This window comes from Vanacampus margaritifer, chromosome 4 (assembly GCF_051991255.1).
Source record: "Vanacampus margaritifer isolate UIUO_Vmar chromosome 4, RoL_Vmar_1.0, whole genome shotgun sequence".
In the NCBI taxonomy this organism is placed as follows: domain Eukaryota; kingdom Metazoa; phylum Chordata; class Actinopteri; order Syngnathiformes; family Syngnathidae; genus Vanacampus; species Vanacampus margaritifer.
In genome coordinates this window covers 3,209,790-3,233,821 of record NC_135435.1, presented here as the reverse complement: position 1 = coordinate 3,233,821, position 24,032 = coordinate 3,209,790, and the positions used below count along the sequence as shown (strand labels likewise).

General features: G+C 41.1%; 1 protein-coding gene across 8 annotated transcripts in view; it reads left to right on the top strand.

Moving 5' to 3' along the window:
- The first annotated feature begins 7,457 nt into the window (after positions 1 to 7,457).
- LOC144049975 (serine/threonine-protein kinase BRSK2-like) overlaps positions 7,458 to 24,032 on the top strand; it is a 163,437-nt gene continuing 146,862 nt past the window's right edge. For 7 of the 8 annotated variants that reach the window (XM_077562755.1, XM_077562754.1, XM_077562750.1 and 4 more), the window contains exon 1: positions 7,459 to 7,887. In XM_077562755.1, coding sequence (XP_077418881.1) covers positions 7,794 to 7,887 — 94 coding nt within the window. In that variant the 5' untranslated portion in view covers positions 7,459 to 7,793. Of the gene's footprint in view, positions 7,888 to 24,032 lie in introns of all 8 variants that reach the window. The other variant, XM_077562746.1, reaches the window with a different exon arrangement.

Below are 24,032 nucleotides of genomic sequence, written 5' to 3'. Positions count from 1 at the left end.
TTGGTGTTGTTCCATCCCACCACTCTACTAGTAACACACTCAGTAGATGTTCTTTTGACTCAAACAAAGATGTCATTTCTCTCACCAGCAAGACATCTTGGCCTAACAGCTGTACTGTTGTCTCAACCCCATCTTACCATCAAGAGATGCAGCACTCTCAATCCTGCAAGTCTCCTCCCAGTGGAGACAGATGGGACACCACACAGTTGCACAGAAGCCACCGAGGAAATCTGCAAACCAAGAAGAGATTTGTTAGACACACCCTTACAAGAAGGAGAAGCAGTGTTTGTAGATGGTTCCTCAAGCAAAGATGAACTAGGCAACACCAACACAGGCTATGCAGTGGTCACACAACAAAAGACACTGAAGAGCGGACGATTAATAGGAAATCTGTCAGCACAAGCAGCAGAACTCATCGCGCTAACAGAAGCATGTAAATTATTCAAAGACAAAGCAGTAACAATTTGGACCGACAGCCAATATGCCCACTCGACATTGCACATCTTTGCCGCCATGTGGGCTCGACGAGGAATGAAAACATCAACAGGAAAACCTGTTCAACACGCCAAATTACTCACTGACCTTTTGGCCGCTGTACTGCTACCCTCCAAAATAGCAGTATGCAAATGCAAAGCTCACACCTCAGCAAAAGACGCCGTTTCTGTAGGAAATGCAAAAGCAGATTTGGCAGCCAAGCAAGCAGGCCAAGACAAAACAAAGATCGTCATGCTCGCCAACCACAAAGAAACACAACAACACAACAACATTCCAAAACAAGTACTAATTGACATGCAAAACAACGCTCCAGACAAAGAAAAAACACTATGGAAAATGATGAACATTAAACTCACCCCAGAAGGCCTCTACCACAAAGAAGACCGACCAGTCATCCCCCGCAGTCTGTTCCACGCAGTAGCCACATTGAGTCATGGCAAGTCCCATGTCTCAACAGGAGGGATGGTATCTATGGTAGAACAGACAATGACAATACCACAGGGCTTACAAACCTATTTTAAAACTTTTTGTAGGTCATGTATGGTGTGTTGTCGTCACAATGCTCAGGGAAACTTAAGACCACAGAGAGGGAAATGCCCAGTGGGCTCCTACCCATTTGAAGTTTTACACATGGACTTTATTGAACTACACAAAAGTGGTCAGCACAAGTACTGTTTAGTGTTAGTAGACTCACTAACTAAATGGGTTGAACTTGTTCCTTCAAAACATCCAAACGCCCTCACAGTAGCTAAAGCTATTTGTAAACACATAATACCAGAACATGGCATTCCACGAGTCTTGTGGAGTGATAACGGTAGCCATTTTGTAAATACCATCGTTGACAATATGGCCATCCATTTAAAATCAGCCATGGTCAGACAAAACAGGAGAGGCAGATCCACTGACTAAATGGTTATGTGACTTGTTTAAAGAACGGACTGTGTCAAGAGCAAATGATCTGCCCTCTACCTCTCTTCCTCCTGCACAGGTAACGGTGACCCCGGGTGACCTGGTGTTGGTGAAGGTGATAAAAAGGAAAACATGGTCGAGCCCACGCTGGGACGGCCCATTCGTTGTTCTCCTGACCACACCCACCGCTCTCAAAATCGCTGAGAGAGAGACGTGGATCCACCAGAGTCACTGCAAAAAGGTCACCGAACTCAGATAAGGGATTACCCCCTGATTCTTGTCAAAAAGAAGAAGAACAAAGGAGAAGATGACCCTTTTTCAGACATTGTTTGGACTTTGATCATTATAATGTTTATCTTATTATGTGTTATTTGTTCCTGCTGTATTGTCCCAATGTCTAAGAGATTAGTCGCCCGTATGTTCGTGGCCCAGATGTGTCAATATAACTTACTACGCGTAGAGGATTATGTTGACACTGTGGAGACCGACACAAAAGTGTGACCCTCATCTTATTGTGTTTTCCTAACTTCAAATCCAGTTCCATTCTCAGACCAAGAGGTTCTCGTCACCGTGCGGTGGGGGAGTTATGGAATTTTTCCCTTTAAGTTAAGGGTTTTCGCCATTTCCTGAGAATGGTTCAAATGTTGTGAATCTATTAATGAAGTAATACTGAGAAAACTTAATTGTTTTAGTATTTACTGATATCCTTTTAAATCCACAACAGGAGGGAATGTGAAGTTGCTTAAAACAGTAGTCTTAACATTATGTGTATTTTAAAGAATATCCTGTATATATTTTTGTGTTTTTATATTATCAACTGTCGTTTAGAGGCGGCGCTCAACTTTCTCTAATGTTTTGTATTTTTCCATGACGTATGAAACGAAACTGAAACTTAACTGTAATAAAAGCGACGAGGTGGCCGGGGGAGGGGAGAGAGTCGGAAGGAGCCGAGCGTGAGTTAAGGTCTCGCGCCTCCTCTCCTCTCCCAGCCGCGGTTGCAATAAAACAAAGCAACAGCTTCTGCCTCCTTTTTCCTTGGTGCACGGTCAGTAACTAAGGGGATCTGTAATATCAGACCCAACAGGGGGTTTAAAGTTGAATTTTACATTTTTTCCATTAAATAACAGACACATATGTGTGAAATTACAATATATTTGTGAGCGTATTTTCACAATCAATATATGCATTTTTAATGGAGTTTTTGTTGTTGTAAAAGAACAGAAATGTTGTATTTTTACAGTGATTTCATGTTATTTTAAAAGAAACCCTGACTGACTGTCATGACAAGTTTGCCCTATATTATTTATTTGGTTGTTACTAACATAGCTATGAGATACATTTTTCAAAAATCATTTCCAGTTTAATACATTTTGTAGAAACTTTATTTGGACATATGCAGCCACTGTTATTTACGTCGCAACGCCTTCAGTGCGTAGTGACGTAGAATGGCGGCTGGCGAAACACCTATAAATAAAGCAAGGAAAGGCTCCACAGTAGTTCCTAAAGGGACGATCAAAACTCTTGAATGCGTCTGGTGAATGACTCGAGCACCGCGTGGGGGAGGGTGACCCCGGGATTATACCGCATGCGTCGGCGTTGCGTCTCCGCTCCGACCGCACAGCCGATTCGTTTCCATTCTATCAGCTTGTTCAAATTACACTGGCTGTGTCTGCGCTGTGAATCGACTGCTGAGCAGCTGCGTCGTGCGGGATAGACCTATTTTCTATTTTTGCACCCGTCCGCATCAGTCAAATGACAAACTAACACAGAACATATCGAGCGGGACAGGAAGACCGACGCAGTTTAAAAATAAAAAATTCAGGTTACTTCTCAGAATAAAATACTCGCCAGATCCTATTTCGCAATCATGTGAGCAAAACGTCATAATGCTTAACACGTAATTCACTGCAGCGAACATGGACGAGGAGCGATTTATAATGTAGGTGGATTATGTATGATACAGCACATCCTTTTTATTTGGACAACCGAAAACTTGATGCTGCTAGGAACATCATAGCAGAAGCTGCGGGAGTCGACGGTGAGTTCAATCAAAGTCCACCTCTCTTTCTGCTTTTCTGTTGAGCACACTTTGTTTGTTTGTCGTAGTTTTTAAATTCCACATTGTCGCGCGTGATCATGCGAGATACGGCGGGAAGTTGTCGGCAAAACTCGGATCGCAGCTGTGCGCAGCGGGTGAGTTTTGTCCATAAAATTGACATGTCCGGAGCACGCAGTCAAGACGCAGCGGATCCCGGGGTGACTTTCTTGATCGCATGTTGTTTCTTTATGTATGCTACGAGACTTATCTTGCTTTCTTTATAGGTGTTTCACATTGCTCGTCAGAGAGCCTTCTCGTCACTACGCACTGAATGCGTTGCAACGTAAATAACAATGGCGGTGCACGTCCAAATAAAGTTTCTACATAATGTATTAAACTGGAAATAATTTTTGAAAAATGAATCTCATAGTTGTTAGTAACAACCAAATAAATAATATTGGGCAAACTGTTCATGACAGTCGGCGTTCCTTTTAAATTTGACATGTAAAATCTGAGTTTATTTTTGTAAATTAAAATAGAAAACAACTGTACAAGAAAAAGTAAAATTCTGTGATATTACAGTTTTTTAATTATTATTATTATTATTATTAATATATATATATATTTTTTACAGTTTATGTCACTGCCTTAATGGACTTTCCTGGTTCTCTCTAAAAACAAAAAAAAAACAAAAACTCAGCTGTTGTGGTAACAGAGGCCCTTTACCCAGGCAGGCAGTCTGGCCCCTTAGCGGACTGGGATGTTTATGACAGATTATACCACGTTGAGGAAAAAACAACGGCTCACTTTTATAGCTGCTGTGTTTACCGTCTGCCACTGCAGAGAGGGAGACAACACAAGGGAATTAATGAGGAGAAAACTCTAAATTGATCAGTGCATGAGGGTCACAACCTCCCCTAGCCCACATTTTCAGTGGGTAGATAAGTGAGGCAGATGGGGAAGAAGGAGAGAGGGGGTGGTAGTAGGAGCCGGGATCCATCTGCCGTAAACGCCTTTTGTTGTGGAGGAGACATATAGCTAAATGTTGTCACCAACTGCCAAATCCAGCAAATGTGGCCAAGCTCTCTCTCTCTCTCTCATTCACTCACTCTCCATCTGTCTTCAAGTCTCTCTTTCTCTCTCACATTCTCTAGCCTTGCTCTATTTACCTCTCTCTCTCTCTCTCTCTCTCACACACACACACAAGTATCATTTATCCTAATTTACATTAATTATTAAGTCACACTAAAGTTTAGGGTGACTTGATAATTACTTAGGTTAGGGCCTAATTTGGTCAAATAAGTAATTTTGCAAGTCAACAGTCTACAGACTGCCATTGGGACATTCTATATCAGTATACTGTATTATGATATGAAAATACCACAGGCTGCATTATAGGATACTTTCTATGAGTCTTTGTAAGAGACTGGCCTTAATTTTTTATGTCATTTAAATTTGCAAATACATTTATTGCCAATAACACTCCTTCCCATTTTTTTAAAATCTTGACCTGAAATGAATAATGAGTAATACATTACACCCAAATGAAAGGACTGATTAAGTTGTGTATGATGTAGATGATGGAGTGTAATGTGAAACGGTAAAGCTCAAAAAGATAACTGTCCGGAAATGCCAGCATATCTATGCACGGTCTGATAACAATCTCACAATGAACATTTAATTCCCTGAGCAATAATGAGGCACCTTCATCAATAGGGTCATTGTCAAAAGGACATGCCATGTTTGCGACAAAAGTGGACTTTGCGCTATACACTATAGGCGTATTTACGCAAAAACTTTTGGTGTGTTTGTTGTGTTGTGTTCCTGTGTGTTTCCCGTCGCGTTATGTCTGATTACGTCCACCTATGTGCCTGTTCCCTTCCCAGTGTGTTTGACCAATCAGTAGCCTCTTCCTATAGTGTTCCCCAGGTGTGTCTCATTAGTGTTGGTGTATTTACTTTGTTGTGTTTGTCCAGTCGGTGTGTGATCATTGTTTATGTCAGGTGTCATTGTCACAGTTCGTCTGGAATCCGTGCATGTGTTTTTCGTGCAAGCCAAGCCTGAGTTTATGTAAGTCATCTTTGTTTCAGTCTAGTCACCCTCATCTTCGTTTAGTTGACTTAGTTCCCGTCCAGTCCTCCACGTCACCATTACGTTTCCATTTGTCTCAGTCTGCCCCCCACCATCTCATCATTCTTGTCACTGTCCTGTAGCTCATGTCACCTTGTAGTTCTCCACATTCCTGCAAAGTTCTCCACGTTCCTGCAAAGTTCTCCACGCTCTTCCAGCTACCGTCAAGCCAGCCCCCTCTTGCTCAGTCCAGTCATGGCAGCCAGTCTCCACTCGCTCAGTCCAGTCATGGCAGCCAGTCTCCACTCGCTCAGTCCAGTCACATCTTCTCCAGTCCTTGTCCTCTCACTGGTCCCTACAAGTTTTAATAAAGCTTCTCACTTTGTTTACAATTCTTGTCTCCTTCCTGCAAAGTTCTCCACGCTCTGCCAGCTACAATCAAGCCAGCCCCCTCTTGCTCAGTCCAGTCATGGCAGCCAGTCTCCACTCGCTCAGTCCAGTCATGGCAGCCAGTCTCCACTCGCTCAGTCCAGTCATGGCAGCCAGTCTCCACTCTCTCAGTCCAGTCACATCTTCTCCAGTCCTTGTCCTCTCACTGGTCCCTACTAGTTTTAATAAAGCTTCTCACTTTGTTCACAATTCTTGTCTCCTTTAGTCTATGTCTCCCCGCATTTGGGTCCACCCTCTCCAACGCACCCCTTATCATGACAGAATGCGTTTCTATGATTATCTTTAATATATGTATTTTAAAAGAAAGTCCCCTGGCTGAGGTACAGCTATATGGAGGTGGGGGTTGCAGCTGTCACACACAGACACACAAAGACACACAATCTGGATCCACTTCACAGTGTGCAGCTTCACATTTAGCGCCATTAGCTAGAAAGTTTTTATTTATTTCTTATTTTTTGCACTCACAAAAATACACACACATACAAACATGGTCTCCCAGGCGGGGAAGCGAACCCATGCCAACCTGCATCGTAGGCAAGTGATGATACCACTCCGCCACCTGGAACCTGCTGTTAGTAAATCAGATGTATTCACTCCCACAATGGCACAAACCCCCCTTTCTAACTGCACTTTGCGCTATACTTGCGCTGGTCACAAAAATAGTGTCCATTTTTGTTAATACTCTCTGGTTCACATTCCTCCATATAGCATTAGTTCTGCCATAAAAGTCCACAAGATCTCAATCAATCAGTCAATCAAGATTTCAACCACGGTTAACTCTATTTACAGTATTTTTTCATCATGTTGTCATAAATACCTTATTTTACGCTAACAGGTGTTGTTTGACTCCATTGGATTATTCAAACAAAACCAGGCATACAGTCTCTGCTGCCCCACGCAAATGCAAAATTTCCAAAGTGACTCTGTTACATGAAGCATGACAGAAATCTGTCATTAACAAAACTAACAGGTCACCCTCACCACGCGAATGTAAATTCCATTTGCTTCAACCCATTCCAACCAATTTGAGCCAACAGACAAATTTCAACATAATCAAGGAAAAACAATCCCCCCCACGCTGACATAGACTTAACTTTGTTTTCTAAAGATGTCCTTCATGCTGAACTGCTGATATTCTTGACAAAATGTACCTACTTTTTGTTTGATTTCAATTTTATTTTTTTTTTACAGATTCAATGCACAAGTAAACGTTTTGCCCCTAACTGTGCAAATTTTTATATGAAATTGTGGGAAGAAATTGATCATGTTTTGTTTTTTTATGCTGATTTATTGATGATATTGTGATGGAATTTGCATTAAGGCCTCTCTCCCCTTGATTTTGCGCTTTATGTGGTTCAGGAAAAAAGAGCACCAAGCAACAATATCTGGCCCTTCTTTTCGAACCAGACCTAAATTGTTATGTGGATGGCGCGCCCCTGTGGGTGAGGGACGTTACAGCATTTATTTTGAAAGAAACAACCGGAAGTACACCGCATCATCTTTACACAGGCGTAGGGTGCTTAGAGACAACGGCGATAGATGCTGTCCCATCATCAGTTCACACCCAACGGCGCTGCAGCGCACCGCTCCGCGGACTGGACCACCATGATACCCAGGTTCAAAGCCCATAACTGAGCCGCATTGAGAAAGACGAGCTCGGAGGACAGCAAGGAAGGGACGTGGATATACACACAGGCGGGTGTACATTCGGAAACGCCGAACGAGGCTAACTCCACTGCGCAGCAAAATTGCGGTTCTCTCTTCTGGCAAAAACGTGTCCAAGTTGAACAAGAAGTATTCCCTCCTCCCGCGCATCATTATACGCCGAACCATGTCTTCATCGGGCAAGGAGGCCAACAGCGGGCATTGCGCCAACTATGTGGGACCCTACCGCTTGGAGAAGACGCTAGGAAAAGGACAAACAGGTTAGTGAGATATAGTAGCTATAGCGGCTGTTATGCTGTTGCCTTGTTGGTCCTCGTCATCTCCGCACCTGCCTTGCTCACATAGCATGTGTATCGCCAAGGCTCCTTCTTGTGCTGGTGCTGCTGATGTGCGTAATGGGAAGTAAGGAACGCCTGGAATTGCAGATGCGTTTGCACTGTGTTGCGTTTGCGGCTGTGCGGTGAGTACACAAGGGGTGCTGCTCTCATTGTGGTGATGATGACGGTGGCGGTGCTCGTATGCCTTTAATTCTTGTTGTCAGGCAGAGAGTGCTTGGTAATAATGGGCCCTTGTGATTTTTCTTGTATGTAATTAATCCGTTTGTCACATGGACACGCCGTGCTGAAGTTGCTCTCTGCAGAGGCTGCTGCACTGTCCGGTTTTCAATTAAGGCTGACGCACGCACAAACACGTGCAAGGTTCATTTGTGAGCCTTTGTATGTTCTATACAAGTTGATTCAACTTTGTGATTGTTGTTGTTTTTTTTTACTTGGTTGTTTTTTCTATTTACCTGTGTTAAAGATTATAATATCAAAACAAAAGTTCATATAACAAGGAATACAAACAATGTACTTTTGATAGGATTTAGTGAGATGAAGTTGTCACAATAGAGGTAAAAAGTACAATTTGATGTTTACATTATTGGTATATTATTTGAAGAGCAGACGTTAGAAATCAGAAAGAATCACCACCCTAAGAATTCTTACATTTGCATTAACACAGCTAAAATGGTTTATGAAACGAATAGAGGTGGACAAAAACGGCCCCAAAAATCCAGAGGGTAAAAGTGAAATAATTTTCTACTCTGAGGAATTTTGAAAATGTTGACATATAGTGCATTGCAAATATAATTTATTATTACATTATTATTAACAAGTTGTTTCTGCCACAGAGGTTCTTGGTAAACTGCGTAGGTTTTCTTCAGGTTCCCCCCCATCCCTAAAACATGCATGGTAGTTTAACTGAAGACCCTAACCTGCCCATAGTTATGAATGTGAGTGGGAATGGTTGTCTGTATGTGTCATTGGCTGGTGATATGTCTAGGGTGTACTCTGCCTCTTGCCCAAAGTCAGCTAAGGTTCCAGGTCAGACTTAACCCAAATGAGGACATGCATTTTAGAAAAGCGTTTTAGAAACTGGATGGACCTTTCCAGTTCAACTCCTCCCAAGGAGGAGACGGCGGCCAACATCCAGCGATTACTATTTGTCATTCGTCGCCGGGGGATGTGATTGTGCTTGTGTGTGATTGGTGGTGGGGTGGGAAGGGACCGCGGTTGATGGCATTAGCCGCAGCAACATATGTCAGGGTTCCCGCGGGGTCTTAAAGATTCCTAGAATAATTGAATTTACAAAGTTGAAAATAATACCCTTAAAAGTATTGAAAAAGTTTTGAATTTGGTCTTTGGGTCTTAAACTTTGGCTGCTACAATGCATACGTATGGCGAAGCTAGCTGACAGCCTCTTCGCGGCTAATGTAAGTAAGGTGTTACACTTCCGTCACAAACCACACACCGCTTACACCACATTAACTCTTTGACTGCCAGACGTTTTCAGAAAAGGGATGCCGTGGGTGCCAGCTGATTTAAGCATTTTGACTGATCTTTCAAGGTCCACAGAAAATTTTGTGTTTGGACTATGGAAACACACATACTACCAAATGAAAGATTGGACTCTCATCTTTCATCAGAAATTTTTTTTTGTTTCTACCTTATTCCGTTTTTCAGTAATCAACAATAGAAAATGGTTAGTTTCACCCAAATGCTCTGTTTTGAAACAAAATACTGAGAAATCAAGCTTTTTGTGAAACAATATTATTTCATGCACTCTAGTGAATTTGACACCTTTTTTTTCCCAATGAATGATGCCACAAACACCTAAACAGTGCTTTACTTCTGTAAAACACTACCACCAACATTGAAAAAGTGTTTTTTGATAGCAAAATACATTTATTTACATTCAACAGTGTAACAATTTGACAAAACAATTTGGCAAACTATTTACAAATGTGTGCAACCGTGGTACTATTTACAATTGTGTGGATGTTTCAAATACAGTTTTTCTTTTTGTAACACTCCCCTGCGTGCAAGGGGACGCAGCAGGATTTGCACAACAGATTAGTTTCACTGCGATTGCAGACGCTACACTTTTTTGCTGGCTTTTTTTCCCGGGGAATAGCAAGTATATACTGCAGTACGTGTTTGGCCATGTTGCCATCAAGTCTACTCTCAGGATCATGATACGGTGACGTTATGGTGGTGTTATGTCTGGCTTCCTCATGTCCTTCAGTTCCTATACCGGCTGGTAAGAGATGTTCTGATCCATCTTATCCGCTCCATTCATGGTGGCATCTTAGTCCATAACCAGTGTCTTCTCCGTGATCAGACTGTACCCACTCCTCCGATGAATATGCATTGGACTCAGGGCACTCTTCGTCGTCCGATTCAACGTCCGCCTGAGCAGAAGTGCTCGGTTGTACAGCGTTTTCCAGCGTTAGCATCGCTAGCCGGTGAGGCTTTATGACGTGATCTTAGCCGCCGCATCAACGCTTCCAACATCGGCGTCAACCTCGGAGTCACCATCATCATCATCGTCGTCATCAATGTGCTCTTTAGCATTGGTCGATGCTTTTCGTCTTTGAAAAAGATGCTCAAGCGTGAGCTGCTTGCAACCGGTCGCCATTATGGCTTCCTCAGCCATTGTCCCCTCAACAATCTAGCTCCGCCTCACGTCTTCTACTGACGCCTACCCAATCTTGTCCAAAGAGAGTCATCGCTGCCATCTAGGGGCCAAAAATAGGCATTATACTAACTAGATCTGCTTGATACTTTCAGCACAGCTGGCCAAGACTTTCCTCCACCCGTTTCCCCCCCCAAAAAAACAAAACTTGGTGAACGTCTTTTAACGTCTTTGGCGCTCCTCCGTAGGATTTTTACTAAACGTTATTTAACGTTTTTGGCAGTCAAAGAGTTAAGAATAAAAACAGCAGAACGGGGATGATGTCACACATTTGTAATCATTGTAGTTTCATAATTATGGTGTGAGTGTGTGCGTGTGTGAAAAAGGTATAATTTTTTAAATGGCCTTATAATAGGTTTAAAAAGTACAGTCTTGTGGTTGGAGGTGCTGCCATCTAGTAGTAGAACAACTTAAAACTGTTCAGATATACAGAAATTCTTTTGTTTTCAGATATTAATGGCGGGCAGCCTAGTTGCCCATCTCTGCTCTATACTTACAGTCTCATTTCTGACCTCTGGTATGGCATTATGCATTCTGATTATTCAACCTGATTTGTTTGACTTTTGAGGCATATTTGTGTGTCTATCCATCCATTGTAATTATGTGGTGCTTCAGGGTGTGGAATGTTTTAAAATAACCACATTATGTCACAGTGGATATTTTATAGTAAAACTGGCACAGAATAAAGTGGATGGAAGGGCAATCTCAATGAACACACATTCATGTCTCATAGAATGTATTCTATGCAAAATAAATGTGTAGTTGTGCACGAAAGTATATAAATTTCAAGGTTTGGTTTTAACAATATGCAATAAGAGCATGATAACCAAAACATACACTGTAACTCTACATGTATTTATCATCATACTATATAACCCAGTTAGTGCAGCTGCACCACACATTGTACTGATGGCTCATGTTTTGTTAAACTGTAGCACCATCTATTAAAACATGCAGAAATGCCAGAAATGTTAAAGGCATTTACATGGAAATCTTTCATATAAGTGCCCATGTTCAGCTCATTCAAGTGTTCCTTTAAAGTCATAGAATTGCCTTTTGTTCATCAACATGAGTAAACCAGTTTGTGAACAAGGTAAGCAGTAGAAAAGGAATGGAACAATGAGTGAATATGAGTAGGAGAGATATTGGGACCAACTATTCGATTCTTGTGAGGGTTGTGCTGGTGTGAAATCTCAAAAAGACGGAAACTCAGTTTGCGGGTGACTATTTGTATAAATCAAAGACTCCAGTGCTGAGCTGGCAATAGGGTGAGGTATGTACGGTATATCATTAAACCCTCCTCCATAATGCTCTGTGTGTGTTCTAAACCCATGGGAAATCTGAGGCAGTCTACCAGGCTATTCTTAGCTGGTTGAAGTGAACGTCTTTTGGTCTATTTTATTCATTGATATTATTATGCAAAATACTTTTGCATATAGTTAACTATAGCAGTCTCTGCTGTGGCGTCTATTTCTTAATCAAATTGAAATTCTTTGTTAATTAATTGAATCTCCTTTTTTTCAAAATCAAATTATTTTTGATTCACACAATGAGACAGCTTCAATCAGTAGCGAGAGATCATCCAAGCTAATTTGGCCATCAGGCTTGACCTCTCTCATGTTTAACACCATCTCGGATAAATGGCAAGCCTTCTGTTCTCAGTTACGAGACTTGAGTTGAACAATGCAACCATGGTGTGTATCCATTCAGTGACTGAATGGTGTGAGGCTGCGCTGAATGAACAATTAGTCTGTGTGTTTGTGGGTATGTGAGAGAGAGTGAGCAAGTGTATGTCGGGGTGAAGAACTCCTCTTCATATTTTCATTCCCTTGGCCTGATGCTCATTTTCAAAGTGTTCGCCAACAGGAGGGCTGGTTGCCATGGTTTCATGTGTCATCCTGTGACAATGACGGCTGTCTTCCTTCAAACTGTCAGTCTTTCTCCTGCCTTCACTCCTTTTGCATAAGCAGGTGGCGGAATGATTACATCTTTAAATTCATCCTTGTAACTGACTTGGATGTTTAAGATTACAAAAATAAAATAATACAATATTTGTATACATATCTATATTATTTTTGCACTCTTTAGCTTTCTTGTGCCCTTGAATCATGTATGCACCCATGGTATAGTGTAGTGTTGGGCGATATGACGATATATATTGTGAGGACAATAAAAATGTTTTTATTGTGCCACTTTCTTCCTATTGTCATTTGTCATTTACAACAAACAACGGCCAATAAGAACGCCAGAGTAAACTTGTTTTATAGGAAACAGCTTACCATACTTGTTCCACACAGCTGCCATGACTATGACGCTTATGATGTATTGATACGTCATATGTATTGAGAAAGTTAAAAGTAAATCAGACTTCATGTTGAAACAGTTACTCAGTACTTGAGTATTCTTTTTAGTGATTGCTTATTTACTTGTATTTGAGTGATTTTTTGATGACTACTTTTTACTTTTACTTGAGTAATATTATTTTGAAGTAACAGTACAATATTTGGCTACTCTTCCCACCTCTGGTAATGGATTACACTTTTCACAAAGGTCTCCTTGGTACAGTGTAAATAGCGGAAACTGTTCAAATTTGAAGGGCAAAGTAGCAAGCAATTTAACAAGTGTCTGAGGAGAAAATTATACAAAATAATGCTTCATATGTTGCTAAACAGGAAATAAAATGTTACGACGTCCCATACGCCAGCCGGGAGGAGTGGCTTTGAAGAACGTATAGTCTTCTACAGTTTAATATTGAGGATAAGCATTTCAGAAAGTGGATGGATATACCACTGTATAACAGTGGCATATTGAATACATATAATATCTTCTGTTTACGTTTATTAATTTTATAAACAGTAGTAGCACTACTGGATGTATTTCTCATTTGAAACAGATATAGTAAATTTCACAATAAAACTATTGTATTATTATGTATATATTTTTTTATAGAATAACTGAAAATTAGGGGTGGGGACGACATGACTTCCCTTTTCGACGTGTTGGCTTTCATATCGAAGTTTTTATTTAAATTACAGATTTTCTACCAACATTATCACAATGTCATCCCGAAAGTATATTCAATCGCTATGATGCTAAGAAAACGCTAGGTAATTACGTTGTCATTGTATGATACGCCGCAAGTCTCCGACGTTAGTGGCTAGCAGCTAGTATTAGCATTAGTGCCTGGCTGGTACTGAGGCCCAAAGTGCAAAAAAGGCTGGCAACAGTAATGAGTGACAGCGACCTGGTTTGCTTTCTTTACTTATTCTTTACTTTTTCAATATCCTGGGCCTAGGCTTCTTTGTCATTTACTATCCATGTTTAAAGGAAGGGTATTTGCCTTAAATTGCACTTTGCCTTTTTAATTATTAAAAAAAAGAAGATAAAAGAACTTTGTCTTCATTTATTTTTTCCAATATATAAAAACATTCAACTCAAAATGTCAAATATTGATGTTTAGATTTTAGGAAAAAAACTTTAAGCCATTAATACCTTGTTATTTTTTACATGGACCAGGAAAAGCAGTCAGTCCAGTCCAGTATAAAATAAGAATGTATCTGCCTCTTATTGCACTTAAAGTTGTGTTGTACTTCCTAAATAACCAAATTAGACATTTTGAGTTATATTTTTAAAATTAATATTATTTAATGGGCAAAAGTGTTTTATAAAATTAATCACTTTATCTTGTTTTGTTTTCTGATCCATTAAACGATTCGATCTGTGACTCAAATCCGTGATCAAATCTGAATCGTGACTTTTGTCATCCTTTTGTCAGTGCTTAATCTCTCCTGTCCTGTTTTTTCTCTCTAATCCCCTAAATGGCGGTAAAGTAGGCAGAAGCAGTGGCGAAGAACTGGTGTTTAGACAATATTAGTGAAGAAGAACAGTTGGCACATACTCACATACCGAATATCGTGATATATTGTTGAGAAAATTTCTGATAATATATATCGTGTATCATGATATTATCGTTATCGTGGGACACATATCGTCACAGTATCGAATCGGGAGTTACCCGTATCATCCCACATCTATTGAAAATATATCTTGGTAAATCATTATGGTGATATAAAATGGGCTATGTCATGATATAAGATAATGTCCATATCGCCCAGCTCTAGAAAATGCCAAATCTGTATTTCCGCTCTTTTTAATGGTTAAGAGTAGGGCTGGGCGATTTTGCCTAAAAATAAAATCTTCTATTTTTAACAAAAAATTTAATTTAAGATTTTTTTCCAGATTTGATATTATTATTATTATTATTATTATTATTATTAATAATAATTTATTATATATATATATATATATATATTTTTTTTTTTTACATAAACCAAGAACTTAAAAACTTTTGCTTTTATTTTATCAGTTAACAAAACTAATCATAGTTCTTCTCTTGGAATCAATGTGCAAAACTTCTACCTTGAATCAAATACTTCTGGAAATGTAAATCTATGTGTTGATAAAGTAGAAAAGTACAACTTTTTTGGGTCAACTTTGTTTTAAAAGTCAAACAGTGCACTCAAAATGCATCCCTGGTGCCAGTAGTCAAGTTTATCCGTGTGTGTGCGTGCGTTCGTATGTGTGTTATGTACACGTATATTTGCACATGCTCGTGCACGGCCGTGTAAAGGCAGCAGAGAAAGCCCAGCGCAGATGGCTGCCTTTAGGTGGCTCAGCTATACAGCTTCATTATCAGCAGGTTGCAGGTGGCAACACTCCCACCACTTTGAACATGAAGGCTCATGCATGCAGCCGTGCGTGCCTATGTGTGTGTGTGTGTGTGAAAACATGCTTATGGTTGTGTCTGCAACGTGCAAACATTACACAGACACAAACTTGGTAGGGGTTCCCTTAAAATTATATTAAATGCAAATGAGTGCAAAATACAGTTTTGAAATTTTCCAAATGCATGTGGGAAAATTTGTTATGGTTATAAAAGTAATGTCGATCTTTTCAGCCATAGTTCCAAAGGGTTGGTGCAAACACAATACTGTACTCCTCACAACCAAAAGAACAGTATACCTACTGTCAAGCATAGTGGTGGTGACATTATGCTTTGGAGCTGTTTTTCTTCAACTGGAATTCTGGCCTTACACAAGTAGAGGAAATTCTGAGCAGTTCCAATTACTAGCCAGTGTTAACACCAAAATACTAGTCAGTGTTGACACTTAAAGGTTTCTGTAGAAAACAAACATGTTAGGATAAGCTTACCAGAACATCTAAACTGTATTTGGGGTTAATAAGAGGTATTTTAAATAGTGGCAGGTATGTGCTCTCAACTTACAGTAAGTTTAAATGTGATTGGCTAATTCTGAACACAGCCACATCCCTCAGTTGTAAAAGAGTGAGAAGACATGTGCAGCCACATTATTTCAGTTGTTAATTTTTATTTGTACTTTTCAATTGTGTTGTACAGATTAATGGTGGAAAAAGTTATGAAATTATGTTTTTTTAATTGTTTAAAAGCAAAAAAAAAAGGCATTTGAACAGGGGTATGTAGACTTTTACATTCACTGTGTGACACATGATTTGCATAGAGGAACAAAAGTATTAAAGCATTTCAATTTCATCAGTGACATTTTTAGTTAAAATTTGCAGGACTAAACACGATATTATAATGGAAGTTATGGTGGATGATGCAGTAACATCAAGTTGAGATTTTCTGTGTAGACTGGAGGAAGGCGGAAGGAGGATTTTTTGTCCTTCTTGCAAGAGATATACAGGATACAATACAATACATCATGGAAAGGTACAAGCAGTGGCATTATGGGCCAAATTCTGCCATGTTTGTTAGATGCAAAAGGATTCTTGTATCAACTGAAGTCTGTTATATACAAACCGTCATGCCAGATACACATTTTGGTGGCACAACCCTAAAATCTGAAAATCCCCTGTCAAAAACTGACTTTGGCCGCATTCTCCTGCCCAATTAAGTACATTTCTTCTTACTCGCTTCAAAGGCCATCGTAAGTCTAGCGCCCTGGGAAGGTGAAATATCATATTGCACTCATTAGGATGCAATTACAATATAAGCCACCCACATCTACTTAAACACTTTCACAAAGCTATCACAGTTTTTGAAAAATCCTTCAAACGGCTTGATTCAACGGTTTCAGTTTAGTCCCCATGTGCCCTGTTTGATTTTGTAGGTGTGTCCCCCCTCCCATTTACTTACTGTATGTGGTGAAGCAAATGCAGGAGCGCTATGTCAAAATGCTGGTGTGTATGGTTACGGTGGCATGTCATGATACACACTCAAATTCTAGGCAGGACACACCATGTGAGTCATACCCAACAATTTAATCCAGGCTTCCCTCGTGTGTGTATGTACAGGTTTTAGATGTTTCTGTCCTCCAAACACCTGATTCAAATAATCAGCTCGTTAAAAACATCTGCAGAAACCTGATAATGATCCTAATCTTTTTGATGTTGTTGTTGAATGTTTTGGTGTGTTGGAGGACTTAAGCCCTCAGGGACCAGGAATGGGGAAGCCTCATCTAATCCTAACAATGCAAACTTTGTTGCAATAAGGTTCCCTTGATTAGTTTTTTTTTAAATTCGTGCGATGCAAGATTTTTATTTTTTCAAATTATTCACCGAAATATATTTGTGATTAGGGATGCACGATAAGTATTTTTTTCCCCCACCGATACGATAACCGATAACTTCCTGCTCCTCCACACAGATACAGATAACCAATATATATATATTTTTTGTAAACTACAAATGTATCTGTTGTTGGAGCTTAAAAGAAGAAAAGCTGCGTTCAGACTGCAGGCATATCTGACTCCAATCGGATTCCTCTTCAAATCCGATTTTTAGGGCTGACTGTCTAGACCAGAGGTGGGCAATCTCGGTCCTCGAGGGCCGGAGTCCTGCAGGTTTTAGAGGTTTCTCACTTCCAACACAAGCTGATTCCAATCAGCAGGATCGTTATCAGGCTTATGCAGAGCTTGCTGATGAGCTGATCATATATCAGCTGTGTTGAAGAAGGGCAACATGCAAAACCTGCAGGATCCTGGCCCTCGAGGACTGAGTGTGCCCACTTCTGCTCTATTTGGTCGTATTTACGTGTATGGTAAAATGACCAATATGGTCATACAGTGGAACCTTGGAGTTCGAATGTCTCGGAACTCGTACAAATCGGATTTCGACCCCAAAAATATGAGTAAAAATGCCTTGGAGTTTGACCTCATTTTCGGATACAAGCGGCCGAAATGAGTTTCCTCCGCAGGATAGCCGGGCTCTCCCTTAGAGATAGGGTGAGAAGCTCGGTCATCCGGGAGGGACTCAGCGTCGAGCCGCTACTCCTCCACGTTGAGAGGAACCAGTTGAGGTGGCTCAGGCATCTGGTTCGGATGCCCCCTGGACGCCTCCCTGGGGAGGTGTTCCGGGCATGTCCTACCGACGGGAGGCCCCGGGGACGACCCAGGACACGCTGGAGAGATTACGTCTCTCGGCTGGCCTGGGAACGCCTTGGGATCCCGTCGGAGGAGCTGGCTGAAGTGGCTGGGGAGAGGGAAGTCTGGGCTTCCCTGCTAAAGCTGCTGCCCTCGCGACCCGACCCTGGATAAGCGGAAGAAGATGGACGGACGGACGGGTTTACTCTAGAAATTTGTTTCCAATGCCTGTCGTGTTGAAAGGTCCCATAGGATGAAAATGCACTTTAGTGGGGTTTTCTATCAGTAATATGCATCCCCGGCCTGTCTACAATTCCACCTGCTATAAAAAAAAGGCCACCCTGGACTTCTTTAGCTTTATCCTTCTTTCTAAAATTTATGCTTCAAATGGGCAGATTAAACTTCCGTAACTGATTGACGTCATTCAGACACAGAAATGCACTCGACGACGCCCCCTCGGGTTAGTGGCACTGCCTCTGGTTAAGTTTTTCACACTCACAGAAATTCGAGAAGCTGCTCCTTTTTCTCCCCCTGCTGGCATACATTCCGTTGAGAACAATGGGGAAACAGCGATCAGGAAGAAAGGGTTTCTCTGTCGTCCGAGTCTTTGAGAAGACATTGGATTCATTTTATTTTTTAAGGACGTGTACTGACAGCATTTCTCGAAGGACTGTTTTGTTAATGAAAGCCTGTTCAGAGCTGGATTTGCAACTTGTTTAAATATAATGGATCAGTGTGTGACACGACTGTAAACGTGAAAGATGTAAGTTTAACATTTTATTTTGATTTAGCCTTCCTTCCTATTCTTTCAGTTAGTGATGTGCCATATCATACTTTCTACCATATTACCGTTGTATTTTTAGTGCCTAAAGTGGGAGCTACATTTGTCGTGCGGAGGATGTTTGGTTACAAGAGGTCAGATACAATAAAGCAGACGGTGGTTGGATAATACTGAAGTGGTCGCGTTAAAAAAAATAAATGACCCCTTTCGGCCATGTAAATAGCACAAAAAAAAGAAGTAAACTGAACCATAATGGGAGTTACTGGAAGTCGATCCCAGGTCATCTGGTTGGAAGACGAGTGTCTATCTGGCTGAGCTAACAGGGCAATAATATTTTTAGTGTTGACTACATGTTTTGTAACGTCAAATATACTACAACCTCAGCCTCTTCCTAACCTCAACCATTAGTGTCCCATGTGAAGACGTACAACCTCACTGAAAGCCTAATACTAACTATACCACCCAGAAGTGAAGACACATTCCCAAAAGTAACGATTAATTGACGTCAAGAAGAAGCATGCGCAGAACGTACCAACGTCTTGTTCGTCTTGTGACGTGGGGGACCTGTCGTGGAATACGCTCTATTTCAGGGGTGGGCACACTCGGTCTTCGAGGGCCGGGATCCTGCAGGTTTTGGATGTTTCCCTTCTCCAACATAGCTGATATATGATCAGCTCATCAGCAAGCTCTGCATAAGCCTGATAATGATCCTGTTGATTGGAATCAGCCTGTGTTGGAAGAGGGAAACCTCCAAAACCTGCAGGATCCTGGCCCTCGAGGACTGAGTGTGCCCACTTCTGCTCTATTTGGTCGTATTTACGTGTATGGTAAAATGACCAATATGGTCATACAGTGGAACCTTGGAGTTCGAATGTCTCGGAACTCGTACAAATCGGATTTCGACCCCAAAAATATGAGTAAAAATGCCTTGGAGTTTGACCTCATTTTCGGAGTTTGAACACCCAAGCAAACCAAGCAAAGCTGAACGTACCTTGATCGGGTAGTCGAGTGAAGCCGAGCGATGCCGAATGCTCACGTGCGGTAGTGGAGACGAAGCGCTGCTCATTTCCAGTCAGAGCGGGTGAATACTCTCAGAGGTGCTCCGTACATTCGCGAGTGTATTTGGATTTTTCCACGACAATTTTTTTTGACATGGGCCCAAAGAAAGACAGCAGTGCCAGTGGCAGAAAAGAAAAACATACAGTGCTATAAAGTGGATTTAGGAAGGAGATTATCTCGCCAATGTAACTACTTCCGTAAATACTGGCACAAGGACCTCCCTTAGCTGTTCAACAACGTGCCTGATGCTAAACAGCGCACAAGGACCCCTTGGTAGTCTAACAATATGCCCAATGTAAAATACACTAACTCAGCACTGAACTAAAGCATGCATTCATTCACATAGCATTTTTCATCCACTGAGGCCATCACACCACCACCACCAACAAAAAAGGCAAGGTATTTTTTATTGTTCAAATATGTACAGGGTGTACATGTTTTTTTTTACATAAATAGAAATTAAAACAGGAATTTTCTGTTTTTGGAGCTTGGGAACAGATTAATTGCATTTACATTATTTCATATGGGAAAAAATGTTTCAGAGGTTAAACTATTCAGACTTAAGACACTTCACAGGAATTAATTATGTTCAAACTTCGAGGTACCACTGTACAGTATTAACTCTTTTACTGCCAAAAACGTTAAATGATGTTTAGTAAAAACCTACGGAGGGCCGCCAAGGACGTTAAAAGACGTTCTCCAATTTTTTATTTTTTTTTGGAAACGGGTGGAGGAAAGCCTTAACCAGCTGTGGTGAAAGTTTCAAGCAGATCTAGTTAGCCTAATAACTATTTTTGGCCCCTAGATGGCAGCGATGACTCTCTTTTGACAAGATTGGGTAGGCGTCAGTAGAAGACGTGAAGCGGAGCTAGAGGGGACAATGGCTGGGGATGGGAAGCGAAAATGGCGACCGGTTGCAAGCAGCTCACGCTTGAGCATTTTTTTCAAAGACGAAAAGCATCGACCAGTGCTAAAGAGCACATTGATGACGACGATGATCATCATCGATGATGATGATGGTGACTCCGAGGTTGGAAGCGTTGACGCGGCAGTAGAAGACGTGCTCGATGGCTGAGGAAGCGAACAATGGCGACCGGTTGCAAGCAGCTCATCGACCAATGCTAAAGATTAGTGATGACGACGATGATGATGATGGTGGCTCCGAGGTTGACGCCGAAGTTGGAAGCGTTGACGCCGAAGTTGGAAGCGTTGACGCGACGGCTATGACCACGTCATAAAGCCTCACCGGCTAGCGATGCTAACACCGGAAAACGCGCAGCACAACCGAGCACTTCTGCACAGGCGGACGTTCAATCGGACGATGAAGAGTCCAATGCATATTCATCGGAGGAGTGGGTACAGTCTGCTACTTGCTATTCCCCGGAAAAAAAGGCCGTCAAGAAAGTGTAACGTCTGCACGCGAAAGGGGCAATCGCAGTGAAACGAATCTGTTGTGCAAATCGTGCGCCGTCTCCTTGCACGAAGGGGAGTGTTACAAAAAGAAAAACTGTATTGAAACATCCACATAATTGTAAATAGCACCACAGTTGCACACATTTGTAAATAGTTTGCGAAATTGTTTTGTCAAATTGTTACACTGTTGAATGGAAATAAACGTATTTTGCTATGGAAAAACACTTTTTCATTGTTGGTGGTAGTGTTTTACAGAAGTAAAGCACTATTTAGGTGTTTGTGGCATCATTCATGGACAAAAAGAAGTGTACAATTCACTAGAGTGCATGAAATAACATCGTTTCACAAAAAGCTTGTTTTCTCCGTTTTTTGTTTCAAAACAGAGCATTTCGGTGAAACTAACCATTTTCTATTTTTGATTACTGAAAAACGGAATAAGGTAGAAACAAACTTTTTTTTCTTTCATTTGGTAGTATGTGTGTTCCCATAGTCCAAACACAACATCTTCTGTGGACCTTGAAAGATCAGTCAAAATGCTTAAATCGGCTGGCACTGGCGGCATCCCTTTTCTGAAAACATCTGGCAGCAAAGAGTTAATTGTACTTCTTGTTCTTCTAAGGGGAGCTGTCGTGGAATACGCTCTATTTAGTAATTTTTTCGTGCATGGTAAAAGGACCAATATGGTCGTATTGTGTTGGAGGACTTATTGGGCTAAGTTACTCAACCTGTCATGCAAGTACAGTTAGCCATGAGGATGTCATTCTCCTTTCTGTTGACAATGGCCCAAGCACCATAAACTAGTGTTTTGTGTCTTCCTTGCCTTGGCAAAGCTTTCGCTCGTAAAATATAAAACTCTGATTTGAATTCTTGAAATCCTAATGTTGTATGGTCTGTACATGACCACACGTCATACACTTTTAGGCTCGCAGTTTCTCTCAATTGTAAACACTCAGTGCCTCCAGTCACCACTAAATGGCCGCTGGACATTGGTACACTTTGTAACAAACATAGTCATTCCACTCTGTGGTCTCACAAGGATGGTAAAATGCTTTCTATCTGACGTAAGTTTTGAAAGTAATTTTCGCAAACGTTTATAGTTGGCTTGTACACATGTTAATGCACTTTGCCGTCCTTTCTGCCTCAGCGCTGCGTGCACAACCTGTTTTCCCAATCGGAAAAATCTGCACGTTCAAACAAAACTAATACAAGAACGACAAAATTAGCTATTAAGTTTGAAATTCTGTGTCAAAGACTTGAGAAAAGCCCCTCTATCAATATGTGCTGTGCGCTGTTTCCCCTCCTAGGTGTCAGTAGTACCTAAGGCATAAGGTTCAATGCAGGCATGAAGTATTTAAAGGTAAAAAAAAAAAAGGAAATCGAGACGTTCTGATTACGGGGGTACGTTGTGATTTGTTGCTATCAATACTTTTTTTCACTCCTCCCTGACCCCAGTGAAGTATACCACAAATGTTACGCAAAGGTGTTATAAAGGGTAAGAGCTGCTTAGGCAATGCCATTTTCCCGGAGACAAAGGTGTTGATTGGACAAAGAGGAGATTTGTGGAACTGCAATCGATTGCTATTCCTAATATCCACGGTGGCTGTCACAGCTCATTTGAATATTAATTTAGAGAACTGAATTTGCTTTGAATGAACTGAATGTGACAATCACTAGAGTTGAGTTTTCAATGAGAATCAAATACAGTTTCTGAGAAAATGAAATACATTTCATAATTATTAATTCAGTTTCAAGTTTATTGGACTTGCGCCAAACTACTAAATTAAAATTGTACAATAGATTAAGCTTTTCAGTGCAATTACACAAGTTTAGCGATTCAAGTTTCTGAGAGCACATATTTTAGCCCGTAGAATGTGCTATTAGAGCAGACACAAAGCTTTTGGTTATCCTGCAAGTTTGTAAAACAGAATCAAGGAATGAGCCCTGAGAATGGTGTCCGGGGGGCACAGGTACCTGCCAGCGCAAGCAGAAAATTGAGTATGATTGTGTTTCTCACGCCTCTTCACCCAATAATCAACCCATCCACCCACCTGCCCCCAACACTGCACTCTCTCTCTCTCTCACACACACACACACGCACACACACAAGCACACGCACGCACACACACACGTACACACACGCGCACGCACACACACACACACACACACACACACACACACACACACACGCACGCACGCACGCACGCACGCACGCACGCACGCACGCACGCACGCACGCACGCACGCACGCACACACGCACACACACACAGTAATGCACAGAAATTTTAATTACCTCCTTGCAAGATCAATTAACTAATTCATTCCCAGCCATTTCCACTGAAGCAACCCCTTTCGCTCCCGGCTGTTTTACTGGATTTTGACTGATTTTGCGAGGCCCACAGAATATTGTGTTCTACAAAAACATGGACGACCTACCAAAAGAAAGATTAGAGTTTCTTCTTTCATCAGAAAAAAAAGAAGTAAATTTGTATCTGTTTCCGTTTTGCAGCAATTAGCATTAGAATATAGCTACATTTAATCATTATTCACAAATCTGTTTAAAACACTGGGGAAAAGAGCTTATTGGAACATTGCCCTGGCTGATCTCTTATACTCTGCCGCCACCTGCTGACCGTTTTTTGTAATAACTACCATTGCTTTAAGCGAGGCTGCATCAAAGTATTTTGTATGCTCTAGCATAAAAAACATTAAAACGTTTTTGGGAGTGAAGGACAAAGT